The following is a 14,742-nucleotide window of genomic DNA, read 5'->3' on the forward strand; positions in this document are numbered from 1 at the left end:
GCACCCAGCAATTACTACAAAGCAGTGGGGAAAACTGAGGAACTTCTCCAAAGAAGCCAGGCACTTGTGAGCAGGATTTTTTTTTTTTAATTGGTTTCCACCTGTCAGACTTGTCAGTGGTGAAACTGGATGTTTTCACACAGAAAAAAATCCTTCTCCCTCATCCACCTCCACACGTCCTCCCTCCCCACTGGCCCATCTCCAGGCTCCAATGTGACAGCTGAGCAGGTTTATTTCAGCATCCGCTGTCAGCAGGAGTGGAGGAGTTTTTGAGAAGAGGCATCCCACGGCTCTGGTTCCTAGCTGATATTTTGTGTTTGATCTTTGTTTGGGAATCATTCCCTTGGGATGCTGTTGACAATCTGCTGTGATCCATATCCCAGCCTTTAGGCTGAAGTTCTTTCTGAGGTGTGCTGGTGCTTTGACAATGGTTCTGCAGCTCTGCACAGGTTTGGGATGATCTATCCACGCCCAGAATGTCCCAGGAATCACAACATTGGTCTGTGGCACCAGGTACCACAGGTGCCTGTGGTTGGATGTAGCTTAGCACAGTGGGATCACCTGGCAGGGGCTGTGTGGGAATGTTTGGAAACTTAAACTGAGGCTGCTCATAGAGGAGGGTCCCTGGCACAAGCCCTGCCTCGTCTCATGGCAAGGAGCAACTGGAAAACTTGTGAGAGAGGATTTTGCTATCAAGTGACAGGGATAACTAAGGGAGAAAGGAAACAGTTGTCTTTTGCTGACAGTAGAAGGCAGAGGAGTGAACAACCCAGCCACAGCCATGCTGTTTACCTGAACTCCAAAGCCCACTCTGCAGGTGACTGCCCTGCTCATATGACTTCCCTTACTGGAGCAATGATATAGGAAAGACTTAGGTGGTGAAACCAAAGCAAAAGAAGACCACAATTTTAAATGGTTTTGTAAAGAAATTCTCCTTGTAAATTCTCCTTGTACACAGTTGTCATCTGAGAGATCTGCTTCCACAGAATTCCCCAAATTCCCCGAGCCTGTGAGATAGAACATATCAGTTCAGCTTTGTGCCAAAAGACAGTTGAGACAACAACGTTATTAGTGTCTCAAGTCAAGCCTGTCATGTTGAATTAACAGTTCATAAGGCACAAGAAATGCTGTTCCCCCATGTGAATCAGAACTGAGACATCACCTGCAGAAATAATTGTATTAGTTTTGAATCAACAATGAAAACAAAGGATAAACAATTATCTACTTAAGTTCTTCATCCTTTTTGGTAACATCATTGTGCAGAGTAATTGAATTTCCTTTGTCTTCCCATTTGTCATAGGGTTTATGAGACACCCTTTCTTCCTGTCCCTGTGCCGCTGTGCACATGAACATTCTTAGCAAATAGCCCGGTGTGCCTCTGGCTCTGCATCCAAGGGTGGGAGTGCTGGTCAAAGATGTCCTGGTTTCCAACTCCCTGTTTCCTGGGGATGTCAAACTGCCATCTCCTGCTGTGGTTTAGAAGGAAGGGCGAGCTGCAGAGATGGAAAAAACGTATGGTTCATGTACCAGGATCCTAGATCACCTCTTGAGGTAGTACAGGACTGAGATACAGAACTAAAATTGGCATTTTCTAGTTATATTTCCATGACTTGGGCTCACACAGCCGGGGTTGGCTCTCCTGATTGGCACCACATGTGCCCTCTGTCACATGTTAAACGGGCAGGCAGGGATGGCTCAGGAATGCCACAGGGAATGTGAGCTCGTGTTGCCCTTGGATGCAGACATTGAACACAGGCACTAACACCTCGTGGTTCCCAGTGGTGCAGGTCTGCTTCAGCCATAGGTAGACCGGCCAAAAACCCGGCTGTTGGCAGCTTGGTCCCCGTTGTTGCCGGTGGTAAATGCAGTGTTTGCAAGGCTGGTCCTTGCTTATCGACAGTGGGGAAAATCTTTTGGCACAGTGTGTGTGGAGTGCTCACACACATGTGTGGGAACATTAACTTGCAACTTCTCTTCTTCTAATTACAAATCACCGATGCATCTTCCCTGCTTTCTATGACTGTTTTATTCTCTATTACAGCTACTTTGGAGGAGGAGGTTGGGACACTTCTGAAACTCAGTGGGGTCTGCCAGAGTCAGGTGTGGGAGGGGAAACCAGGAATAGAGGCTCTTGGAGTGGTAGAGACAGCAACATTTTCACCCAAAAAGAGAGCTCCTCTTTCAGAATGACCCTTAAAAAGGAGCTGATCTCTGCTTACCTGTGTGCTGTCCGTCAGATGAGCTGCAAATGTGACATCCCTACGTGGCTGCTCACAATCCCCACGATGGGGCTACACTGTCTGTCTGTGATATCTCAGTATTTTCACCCAGTGCTGGTTGTGCAATCCCATTTTTGCCTGTCTTGGGTTTGCTTTCTCTGTGTCTGTGCAAATGTCATACATCAGTATATAGCATTGCTCCCCCCCCCAGCTCATGATTTATTCAAAATGAAATCCAGTGTTCTGCATCACAGTTTTTCTGGGTACATCTGGTTATGATGAGGTCTCAGTGTTTGACTTTTGAAACATTAGATTTTCTAGTAGCACAGAACACTTTAAGGGAAAATAAGGACTTTTAGCTATGAATATTTATGGCTAGCATTGCATTGTATTTTAGATTGCAATTTGTTATTGCTGGGAGAATAGCAGATAGAAAGTAACATTCAATTTATTGAACATATCTTCTCTTTTGTGCCTTGATCAGTGAACAAATTTATCTGAAATTTGTATAGCGTAAGTCTCAGTACTAAAATCTTATTAAAGTTACAGTCTTATTAATGAAAACAAAGCTGGGACCAAAGCTGTCCACAATGCAAATAAACCAGAAATATTTCTGCTCACAAACAGTGAAAATATAGAGTTGACCCAAGATGCTTTATAGACCAGATATTTTGAGATGAACATAAACATAAATTATTCTCAATTTAAACATTCATGAGGTGTAACCACAGCTGCTCAAGTGAAACTTCTACTTGTTAATTTTAAACAAAAGGAGCTGGTTGGAAAGATGTAAATATTTGTACCAGAGGTGAAATAAATCAAATCAAACCAAACACACACTCATTTTAAAGGTCTGTGAGTGATTGTTTTTCTCCAGTCCTCTTTCTCCCCTTCTGCTCTCTTCTCCCACTGACTTCCCAAGCGTCTTGGCAGCTCCCCATAGTTGGGTAGGTACAGGTAAGACTCGAAAGACATGAGATTTTTTTGGGAGCTACTAGCAAACTGAATAGAAGTGAATTTCATCAGAGCAGAAGGGAAAATGTCCTCAGTTGCACTTTGGAATAATTGCTCTTCAAGAGAGTTGAGAACAGCTAAAAAACACAGAACTCTGGCCAAAAAGAGACAGTGATTGTGGGAACAGGCATTTACTGGGAACATGACCAAATTTAACTCTTTTTTTCTCTGCTTTGCTCTGATTTTGGGGGTGGATGCTTTGCTGAGCAGGTTAACAGAGTTGTACCTGTGCCCCTCCTTCATCTCACTGCAGTGGGTGCATCCCCTGACCATCCCTTTCCCCTCATTTTGATCATGATCCTACTCTGTATTTCTCTGTGCACAGTTAAACAGCTTCCTGAGAAACTCTACATTGTGCATCACAAGAAATAAGCTCAATTTCAAATAAATATGCAATATCCTCAGCTCTATCAATCGTTACCACAACGAAACGAAAATCTTTCCCATTCTATCATATGATTCACTGTTTCATTTCAGTCCTGCAGCTCCTAATTCTCCAGTACTCTGGTGCCAACCTCTAAGGAAGTCTATTGGGCTCATCAAAGTCTTGCTGTGACTCATGGTCCCTTCTTACAGAAAACAGCCCTTTTCTGTTGATGAAGACAACCAATCTTCAAACCCCATGGTGCCTTCTGGAGAGATGGATATAAAAAAACAGGCAGGCCCTGAGCCCTGCAGCCAATCTCCAAAGAAAATGAATAGCACAGGGGGATGAATTGTCATAAACAAGTGGAAGTGAGGCTCTGGTTGAAGAGAAAAGCTTTTGACTGATCTGTGAAGATGTGAAAATCAGACAGGAACAGAAGGTTTTATATTTTTTTTTCCATTTTCCATTTTCCGGTGTTTTTTGTTACACACTGATGTTACTTACACAACTGTCTTCTCTCTGGAGAAAGTCTGCAAATCCTTTTGATGACATGATGTATATAGAAACACAGAAGGCAAATAGAATTATCATCGCGCACTTATTTCGCCCACAGTTTCTGAAGACTTTTAGAATCCTTTGTACCTTTTATCCTACATCGTAAGCTGATCTGGCACAATCTTCCTCAAAGCTGAGAGCGCTGAAAAGTCAGAGCTTTTGGGCTGGCATGGATTTCAGTGGGGAGGGAAAACAAAGTCAGATCCACTCTCTGCAGAAACCTTTCTGCCTCTGTCTCCCTGTACAGAGGTTCATTAATTTTGCATTTGCCTTCCAGACTGAGAAGTGGAGCAGACTCAGCCCTCCCCAATTTCTATTTTAGTGTTCAGCTATGGGTAGCTTTGGCTTTCCTGTTCACCACAAGTATAAAGCTGCCACTCACACTTTTTCTTCATTACCAATTGATATGTTCGTTACCAATGAAATGTTTTCCCAGTAGAACTCGGCATTTCTTGCCCAGGAATCAGACTGTGACAATGTGGCTGATCTCACAGAAATCATATCACCTTAGGGCAAGGGCAGAGGAATTTTGACCAGTTAGCCATTCTAAGACAAGGACATTGCCCTTTGAGGCTCTTCATGGCCGGGTTGGTTGGGGCTTTGGGCAACTTGGTCCAGCAGTTGGAAGGTGTCCCCATCCATGAAGGGGAGTTGGAATGGGATGATCTTTGAAGGCCCTTCCAACCCAAACCCTTCTGTGATTCTATGATTCAGTCACGAGGAGCTGATTTTAATGGTGTATCAATGGAATGAGGTTGGCAGCATGGATTATTCTCTGTCTCCCAAAGCCCATGAAAGCTTATTAGGATACAAAGTGAAATCTGCAGGGGTGTTTTGTGTAAGTCAGTGAGCTCCATATGATGAACAGTATATTAAAAAGCACTGAGGCATGCCGAGATAAACACTCTACCCCCCTTGCCATTGTAATATATACAATAAGCAAGAGATATTGCCCTATATTCAATCAAAATCAGGACCAGAGTCTTTATCCCTTCCAGACACAAGCTATAAACTCTGATTTCTGTTTTAATCTGATCAGCACCTCTGGCATTAAAGGCTGGAGCTGTGAAGATAACAAACTGCTTCATTTTCCCCTGCTAAATGATGTTTAAAAAAAAAAAATCAGAAAACAAACGAATCTAGATTTGGTCACTTACAAACACAACCTGGGTTTCTTTGCAGATGCAAACTGATTTATACCAGTTCTGCAAGTGGGTCTTCACTGAGGCTCACAAATGCTCCACAAATATGTGTTTTTTTCACCCAAAAGCCTATGTTTACATGGTTTGCTAGATCAGCCTCCTCAGGAAGGATGCTCACTTCTCTGGGCAAAAGAATTAACCACTCTGGCCCCCTTGCTGTGGTGTCACTGGTGACCAGCTTTAAAATCCATGTACTATTTGGTTTCCCCAGTCCAGTACAAGCCCAGAGGGAGGAGGGGTGTAAGTCTCAAGTTCAAGAAAACACACAACAATGACATAAGATGTTTTTCTGGACCAGTCACGAAAATTGTAATTTCATATTTGTGTTGATGGTAAAGAGAAATTAATCTTATTCCAATTGCTGGTCTGAAGGAAGACCAAAAAAAAAAAGATTTATTGCAGTAATGTGAAACTTTGTAAGAATTCATGCTCTGTGTGGGAGCTGTACTAATAATGCTGTTGGCAGTCGTAGCTGCTTTTCAGTTGGGCAGGAGAACCAGAACATTGAAAATGTCAGGTGTCACAGATTTCGTTATAGTTCCCCGTGGCACTGCTAAGGTCATTCCCACTTAATGGACTTTGTTGCCGTTTGGGTATTTTTTAAATTCAACACACAGTGCTTCACCTTCTCCTTCAACCTGCATGGAGCAGGCACCAAGGATAACAGCACAGCCAGGAACACTTCAAAAGCTGCCAAGTGCTCTGACAAGGCTGTTGCTGTTGCTGAAAACCAGAGAGAAGCTGCTTTTTAATGGCTGAATGTTGGCATGTTTTGCTAATACGTGTCTTGGAACAAAGGCTTGATACAGCTCATGGACTACCTGCTTATGCTGAATGAAGGGAAAGATGAAGCAGAGCTGACTGGGGAAACACTGGGGTTTGAGTCTCTGGTCTACAAGATTTCACTGCAGTTCTTGGTTCTTGGGTGAATCCCATAAGTTCTCTTTGCCTGAAGCCTGTCCCTAAAACAAGAGCACCCTCACAGTGGCAAAGGTATGGAGTGTGCTGGGTTGTTAGCAGTGTGCTAATGCTATTAAATCTTGATGACAATGGCTACTACATCTGGATTGTGTTCGTGAAATGTTACGGTGCTGGCGAGATCTAAATCTACCCTCTCTCAGTTTAAAGCCATCCCCCCTTGTCCTGTCACTCCATACCCTTGTAAAAAATCCCTTGGAACCCCTTTAGGCACTGAAAGGGGTTCTAAGGTCTCCCTGGAGCCTTCTCTTCTCCAGGTTGAACAACCCCAATTCTCTCAGCCTGTCAAAGGATGGTTACAGAGAGTTTAGGACAGGTCAGCTGAGCCCACCAGGGACTGCAGTTAATAGACAGAAAACATAATTATTAATTCTTGAATACAGACTTAGTGAAAGGAAAACAAGTGGGAAGAGTAAAAAAAAAATTAAATGAAACTTAAATATTTCAGAGATGGGCAAAATATCATCACAGGTGTGGATACAACATCCACACATCTGCATATACTCATTATAAATGTTTGGCCTTTCTCTTCCTCTTTCTTGAAAGTCCTGGCTGGCTTGGCTGGTTTGTATCACCAGTGACATGATGTTTAACTACATTTAGCTGCTTCTCTGCTTAGATGAGATGTTAGGAAGAAATTCTTCCCTGTGAGGGTGGAGAGGCCCTGGCCCTGGTTGCCCAGAGAAGCTGTGGCTGCCCCATCCCTGGAAGTGTCCAAGGCCAGGTTAGACAGGGATTGGAGGCGTCCCTGCCCATGTCCTTCCAAGCCAAACCATTCTGTGATTCTGTAACTCTACAGTTCTTTCCCATTTGCCTGAGTGAGCCCAGGACTGGGCTGGCAGTCGATGAAGGATGAGCTGGCTGCTCTGTGCTCCCCTGGCATGACTTTGTTCCCAGAAAACAACCCCAGCAGCTTGGTTTGGCCACCCCGCAGCGCTCAGGGCCGTGCCCGTACCCGTGTGCTTCTGGAGTGGTTTTGCACTTGAGTGCCCCAAATCACCTCATGTGATCTGTACTTTGTACTTGCCAGCCCACAGGAGACCTGGAATAACAACCGTGATGCGCTGCCTTATTGCTTAAATACCCTCATGAATATACTCCAAGCTGATCTACAGTTCAAACAAATTCAATAAGGCAGAGCAGGATTTAAAGACGTTTTAAATAAATTAACTTCTGGATGGATGTTTATTAAGTTTTATGAAGACATTTACTGAAATGAAACATTTGTTTCGAAAGGTGCCTGAAATTTTCCCCCTGTGAACTATGGAAATTACTTTTATAATTGAAATGAGAAATAAGGGCCAAATGGAAAGCATTCCTCATCGCTGGAGGCACAGTCCTTGTGCCTTTCTCAAAGAAAAAAAAAAAAACCAAGAATTATCTGACTCTCCCCAGCTTTTGTTTTCCTTTGCACTGGTGGGGCCTGATGTGGTGCAGGTGTGGGGGTGGCTTGGGAGGAGTGAGGATCTCTGCCCAAACTTCCCAGGAGTTTGGCTTTTTCAAGGAAGTCAGCCCTGAGTTAGAGAAGTCATGAGCAGAAGGCAACATTGTTCATCCAGCTCAAACACGGTCTGGATTTCTGCATAAGCTGTGGAGGCTCCACTGGGAGCACCATGCCCAGCACAGAAATCTCCTGCAGCCAGAAAACAAGGACGCTGCCATGTGCTGGGGGTTTTCACTGCTGAAGACACGAGCTGCAGCTCCTTAGGCAGCTAACTGAAAAATAAACCTTTTAGCATAGCAGACCAAATAAAAGGATCCATAAAATAAATGATTAGATTTTTTTAGTACTTGATCATGTGGGGACAATAGAGGCTTCTGTTCTTCTCATCTGGATGCAGCACCAAAAAGCCTTCAGAGAGGCAGTGCATTTGAGCTAGGTTTTAGAAGATGAATTTTCCAGGCATGAACGATTCCAAATATTTAAATTTTATTTTGTTGCTGCTCTCCAAGAAAACTTTGCCTCCACCAGAAATCAAAACACAAGGGTTGAATGGCTAAAACCTATGAAGATTTTACAGCTCAGCTGAGCTATTTCTCAGCAGAACATTAACCAGGAGCTGCAGGGAGGATGGAGGTGACTGATTTTTGCTCATTTAGTGTAAGGGCACTTTAATATTGTGGGCAATACCCAAGTATTCTGTTCAGACAGAATTACTTCTGCGTCAGAAAAATAAGTGCCGAGGAGGAAGCAGATCATGCTAAAGATGGGAAGGTAGGAAGGGAAATTTTACTGTTAAGACAGAATAAACCTACTTCTTGTTGCTGTGCCCATCAGCTGAGCAGGGCAGAACAGATCCTTTGCTTTTTCCAGATCTCAGGAAGGATTTTTTCAGGGCAAACATCACCGATGGGATTCTCCTTCAAACCTAGCTATTTTCCCTCATTTGTTTGCCAGCCTGAAGACACTGATGTTTGGATGCTGTTTGGGCTGGATAGTCAGTGTGTGAAGGGGTAGGAGCACTCAAGGCCTTTCTGTAGTGGAGATGCAAAGTCCAATTCAAGGCCTGGGGGATTTCACCAGTTTAAACCCCAGCCAGGGTGCCTGTAGTGGCAAACAGGATGTATGATAAAGGCACATCTGTCCCTTTAAGTATAAGCAGTCCAAGCCTTAAATTTGGATATTTATTTCATAGGATCAATGAATAACAAAATAAAATAAAATACCATACAGTACAAAGGCTATATCAGGAATTAACCATTTCATTACACTTTGATCAGTAAATACAGTATCAACAACAGCATGTTACATTGAAAGAGTGTTTCCCATTGCTACACAAAAGGATTTCACACCCTCTTCCTTCCCTTTGTCACAGAAAACATTACAAAGGAGACACTGACACACTTTAACATTCATTTATTCTCCATTGAGCAACAGGCCACAGAAAATAAAGCATATCAACATTTTGTATCTCAGAAGAAAAAAAAAAAAGGTGCACTTTAAAAAATATTTGCCATAAATACAATATGTGCAGGACTATCAGGTGGCATGGCTGGGGGAGGACTCTGGATCACAAAGCCGGGACACAGCATCATGAAATTTTGGATTAGCAATTTCTGTTTTCATACTGAACGAATCCAGACCAAGAACAGAAGAACTGATTGAGCTGGAATGTGAAAAAAAAACCAGACAGAGCTCTAGCAGATACAGCTTTGGTTAAACAGCTACCAAACGACACAGCCAGGAGGACACCAGACTGACACTCATGGCATTGCACAGGGAAGCACCAGTGCTCCCACGCCCTGTGGGCAGGAGCGATGCAGCTGCACAGATGATGGGTTCAAATCTGCAACAGGAGCTGTCTGCAGCAGTAGCAGCACATCTTGGAGCTTATTTCACTGAATGCTGGATGCTACAAATGCAAAGACCCTGCTATTGTCACGTCTACAGCATGTGTCCTGCTAACCCTCCTCACCCATTTTCCATTCAGTTCTCTCCTGAAACACTCGCTGAAGTGAGGTCTCACACACTTTACAAGAAAAGACAAGCTCAGCAGAGCATTCCAACACTGATGTACTGGGCCTGTGGTGAGAAAGTCCTGTCTGGGGGAAATTTCTGAGTAGCAAAATGACTTTATAAACCTGATTTCACACTCTGCCAAATGGATGGCCCCGGCAAGAGCACTGTGAAGAGAAACAAAACCTCAAAATAACATCTGAAGAGGTCACTTGATAGACTCTCTTCGGAGGAGAATTTCTCAAGATCCATCTGGCAGCATTTCACATCTGTGGGTTCAACAGATTTTATTCTTTTTTTTTAGTCAAAAGAACCCAGTTCAAAACCCTTACAGGAAATTTGCATAGATGAACAGTGTGCCACCCCAATGCTCTCCTCTCTGCCCTGGTGAAGAGTTCAGCCCAGACAAGAACACAGTGGATGTGAGTTGGTGTTCTGACTAATGGCAAAAGCCACTCCCATCCCAGTAGGTTTAAAGCTAAACCTTGCTGGGTTAGTAGTTCAGTCACTGTTAAAAGGCATGTAAAGAACCATTTTTCTGGTACACATTGGGCAGTTTGTGCTGCTTTCTTCTCTACAATACCGTGCTTTCCTTTACAAGGAAATGGATGGGGCTCTGAGCAACCTGGTCTAGTGGAAGGTGTCCCTGCTCACGGCAGGGGGTTGGAACTGGATGGTCTTTAAGGTCCCTTCTAACCCAAACCACTCTGTGGTTCTGTGAAAACCATGGGGGTTTGCAGTGAGTTATCCTCACTTCTTTGAGCTCAAGGGAACCACAGCTCTAAGTAAGAGATACCAAAACTAGATGAGGAGGGGAGGGAGAATGAAATCAGCTGTGACTTACACTTCTCAGCTCAAGGTGGTCAGATTTGGCCAGTGGAAGAGGTAGCTTTGAGCTGCAATCTCAGATTAAGGCCTTGGACCCAGGTCTGCTTTCCTGTTAAACTGAGGGAACAGAGCTGTGGAAGTCAGCAAACCACTTGGATAAATCCCCTAAATTCCCCCAGATCTTCAACACTTGAGTGGCCCAACAACAGTTAAAGAGTTTATCATAAGCACATTTTTAATCCAGCTTTTTCCCACTGTCTTGTCAAACCAAAAATAAACTTACCAGTTTCTCTGAGCTGTGATCAAATATTCTGTAAGCTGCCAGTGTATCTTAGTAATGAAAATCTATGTGAAACAACAACTTTTGTACAGTGCTTTCTAAGATAATCAAGCACATCAGCAGGTTGGTGTTGAACAAGTCTAGTAAATAATATTTAACATTTCAAAAGCAACTGAGGCATGCAGGGTGTTAAACTGTAATGAAAGTCAAAGCAACACACAGTTCCAGCTTCTGTGGGAGGTTTCAGAAACCACCTCCCAGACGTTGACTCTATTTAGAGGTGAAGTTAAAAAATTTGGGTTCTGTCCAGAAACATTTGAAGTGTCTTGCCTGGAAGGCCAATGTTAAGGGTGTGACATTGACTCCTCTTCCTCTCAAGGAAGACTCCTCCCCTTTTTTAGTAATTTATTTATTTGTGTCCCACTACCTGTTCTCCTTGTCAAAGAGGAGTCAATAGTCCATAAGCAACAAAAGTGCTTTGTCATATATAATCTCTGCCCTCTGTTTGGTACAACCAGTGCAAGAAATCAACTGAAGGCATGACAAAACAGAGCTTGCAGTTTGATTGAATCAGAAGAAACTAAAGCCCCACTGATTTTTATTTTGAGCCCTTTCTTTTGGAGTGATTCTGTACTAGGCATTAAAATCATCTCCCATCCCTGGCTGGTGTGGTTGGAGGTCAGTTGACGGTCTACCATGGTAGCTCTGTACAACTGCCAGGTTATAAATGCCTCAGAAGTAGTCAGTCATCACCAATAACTCACAGCGAATGCCCCATGGGTGTTTTCTCCCTGTCCTGAGCCCAACAGGACCTAAACCACAGCTCCAGGGAGCTGGGCTCAATGGTCCTTGTGAGTCCCTTCCCACTTAGCAAGGTTTATGATTCTGTGATACGACATCTGTAGGAGAAGTCCCCAGCAGTGTTTGAACTGTACTGAACCAGTGGTTCAGTAACTGGTCTCCATCATTTTGTGGCAGTTCATGGGGCCAGATCCACAACTCCAACACTGAGATTTCTGTTAGGTACCAGAGGTGATAGTTAGCAGAAGAGTGAAATGGGATGGGCAAAGCCCAGAAAGCAGAATATGACTCTTCTACTTTGTCATCATAAAGAGACAAGCCCTGCTCTCCTAATGGAATGTGGTGTGAAAGGGGACATGGGGTCACCAACAGCAAAGGTTGCACAGGATGATTGGTTGGTTCTGGGTTTGTGCACATCTGGTGATGTGACAGCAGGGAAAGCCTTGTCCAGAGTCCCGTGATTTCTGGTACTAAAGACTCTGGAGCAATTTGCTGTATCACACAGTTAGAGGGCTGTTAGAGGTGGAAATATATGGGAGAAAAGCTCACGCCACCTATCCTGAACTGAGAAATTTCTTGTTCTTCAGGTTTGTTAAAAGAAAGTTGATTTAGAGCTAAGACTCCTCAGTTTAGACTGTCCTGTGTTTGCCATTTGCACTACCTGAAGATTTGGGGCACAGATCAGTGTACCAACAGGTCTGGCAGTAAAAAGAAAAAAACAGAAAAGGTAGAACAACAAGCCCTGCTGCCTACAGCTTCTACAACCTATGAGACATCAGTCTTTCAAAAATGGTGAGGAAACAGGCAAAACTGGAATAAGAATGGGAAAAATCTGAAGGTCTCAGAATTGGAGCAGATTACTCTTACCTCAGCAGCCCGGAGCCCTCATGAAGTTTTCTCATCTCTTAATGCAGACCAGCAAACTGTTCTCTATAGTAAAAAACAGGATTTAACTGTATGAAAAGAATAAGATTTTCCATTTCTATTCATTTTCAGCACTCCAGCTGGGCACAGGCTCTGCATTTTTGATCTTGCCAGAGACTCTGCTATTTATTGGTGTTGTGGTACCAAAACCAGCAAGAGAGGGGGTGTGCTGTGCCAGGCACTATGGATGCCCTAAAGTCAAAGGTGCCACCCATTCCCCCAGGCCACAGCCACCCTAGCCTAGGTAAGGCATCATCTGTTCTTATTTGATTTCAAGGAGCCAGAGTGGCTCTCCTGAGCACCTTAGTCATGTTACTCATAATGTAGATATATTTCTAAAATAACCACCTGGCTCCCTGAGCTTTCACTCCTTGTCCACTGAACATCCCATAGATGAGCATGTCCATTCTCCAAAAACATCCCTTTCTGTTCAAAACTGCTTTCTCCTCATCGGGTTCTCCGCTCGGTGCCACCAAGAGATGTGATCTCAAACCCTTGGCTGTGAACACGGCATCTCTGCACTGAGAAAAGGATGAAATGCAGTACGGTTTTGCCTAAGTTTAACATATTTTGGCTTCCCAGTTAACACCACATCTGGATTTATGCCAGACTGAAGTTACAATATGTGTAGACATCACTCACAAGAGGCAAGGCCAATGCTTTAAAATAACCTCAAAGTTACTGGCAGAACAAAGCCTATTTTTTCCAACAGAAATGACTTTGCTAAACACATTTGTGTTACGTGAATTTGGAGACCATGCACGAGAGTCACAGAGGCCTCTCTCCAGTTTTGACTCCACGATGAGTTGCATTTCCCTTCCTCCCCAGGCTTCAATATGTGGTCTCCCTTGTGACCTGGCTGGAAAATGTGTGGTTGCTGGAGATACTGTTGGATTTCCTGGTGAAGGCCAGTCGTTTCTTCTTCTTCCTCCATGGCAGGCACACAAGTGTGAGCGTAGAGAGGAAGATCTGACGGAAGTTTGCCGACACCAGGTTGTAGAGGATGGGGTTGATTGCTGAGCTGACGTAGAAGAGGACGTTTGTCAGCATGTAGAAGTAGTGGTAGAAGTTGAAAAGGAAACTGGAAGAACAGATGAAAGATAAATTCTGAGTGTGGAGAACTGAAAAAATTCAAAGGTACAAGGGTGAGAAAAACATAAGTTGCTTTTCAACCAACCTTTCTAGGCTGGGCACGTGAGCTTACCAGTGGTGCATAAGCCACCAAAAAGAATCTATATCTTGAACTGGAACTGGCCAAACATAGATCAAATGTCCCTATGAAGATATTACCCCAATCACTACTAGTTAGAAAATAACTGCCCTGGGGGGCAAAGATAACATTTACCTCAAGTGTTCATTTTGTCTTTGAAAATAGACATTCTGGAAACTGAGAAGCCAGATGGAAATTTGTTTCTGTGTCATACATATACATTAACTTGACTTTTTTGGCTGCAGTTCTGGTCTACAGAGCTTGTAGAAGAGCCAAACCCTGGTGACAGATGCAGCTCTCTCCTCCCCCTGGCAATGAAAGCAACATCAGCACATTCGGTGGGTCCCTGGGTTGGGATTTGTCTGTAATCTGGGATAGCATTCCCTGTTCTGGGGGCAAGTTGATGATAGCATCCTTTTGAAACACATCCTGACCACCACAGTTTGATGTTTTCAACTAGAACGGATTGAAAATGCTTTATTACCTTTTTTTTTTTGCTTTTGGAAATATCTTTCCTAGGAGATCTCACTTTCCAAGTGAGATCAACAGCCCTGAGCTGGCAAAGCATTTACAAACAGCGTGGGTCTCATTTTCAGGAAGATGTTCCTCAGAATCATTTATCTTGGTGGAAATTGCAGACCTTTGAGCTAGCCTGAGCAGTGTCTACCAGAAGATAAATAGACATGTGCTGGACTTCATCACCCATCCCTCCACACCCCCTTGGCACTGCCAAGGACCACATGGCTCATCCAGCTCTTACAAGCAGAGCTTCTCTATGTAGTTGTGAAGAATTAATATAGGAAAAATTCCTTTTTTTCAGGGGCAAGGCACATCCATTTATAAATGAATATGTCAAGCTGCTGCAAACTCTCAATTAGCCACCAGACTGATAGTTCACCGTTCATAA

General features: G+C 43.7%; 1 protein-coding gene across 1 annotated transcript in view; it reads right to left on the minus strand.

The window, feature by feature from the left end:
• Positions 1-11,301: 11,301 nt before the first annotated feature.
• The window catches only part of NTSR1 (neurotensin receptor 1), a 51,025-nt gene continuing 47,584 nt past the window's right edge, over positions 11,302-14,742 (minus strand). The window contains exon 4 of the mRNA XM_027881649.1: positions 11,302-13,706. Within this exon, the coding sequence (XP_027737450.1) occupies positions 13,457-13,706 (250 nt within the window). The 3' untranslated portion in view covers positions 11,302-13,456. The remainder of the gene's footprint in view (positions 13,707-14,742) is intronic.

The sequence above is a fragment of the Empidonax traillii genome, unplaced genomic scaffold (genome assembly GCF_003031625.1).
Source record: "Empidonax traillii isolate 1590-97213 ecotype Southwest subspecies unplaced genomic scaffold, ASM303162v1 scaffold91:size2966241, whole genome shotgun sequence".
Lineage (NCBI taxonomy): Eukaryota > Metazoa > Chordata > Aves > Passeriformes > Tyrannidae > Empidonax > Empidonax traillii.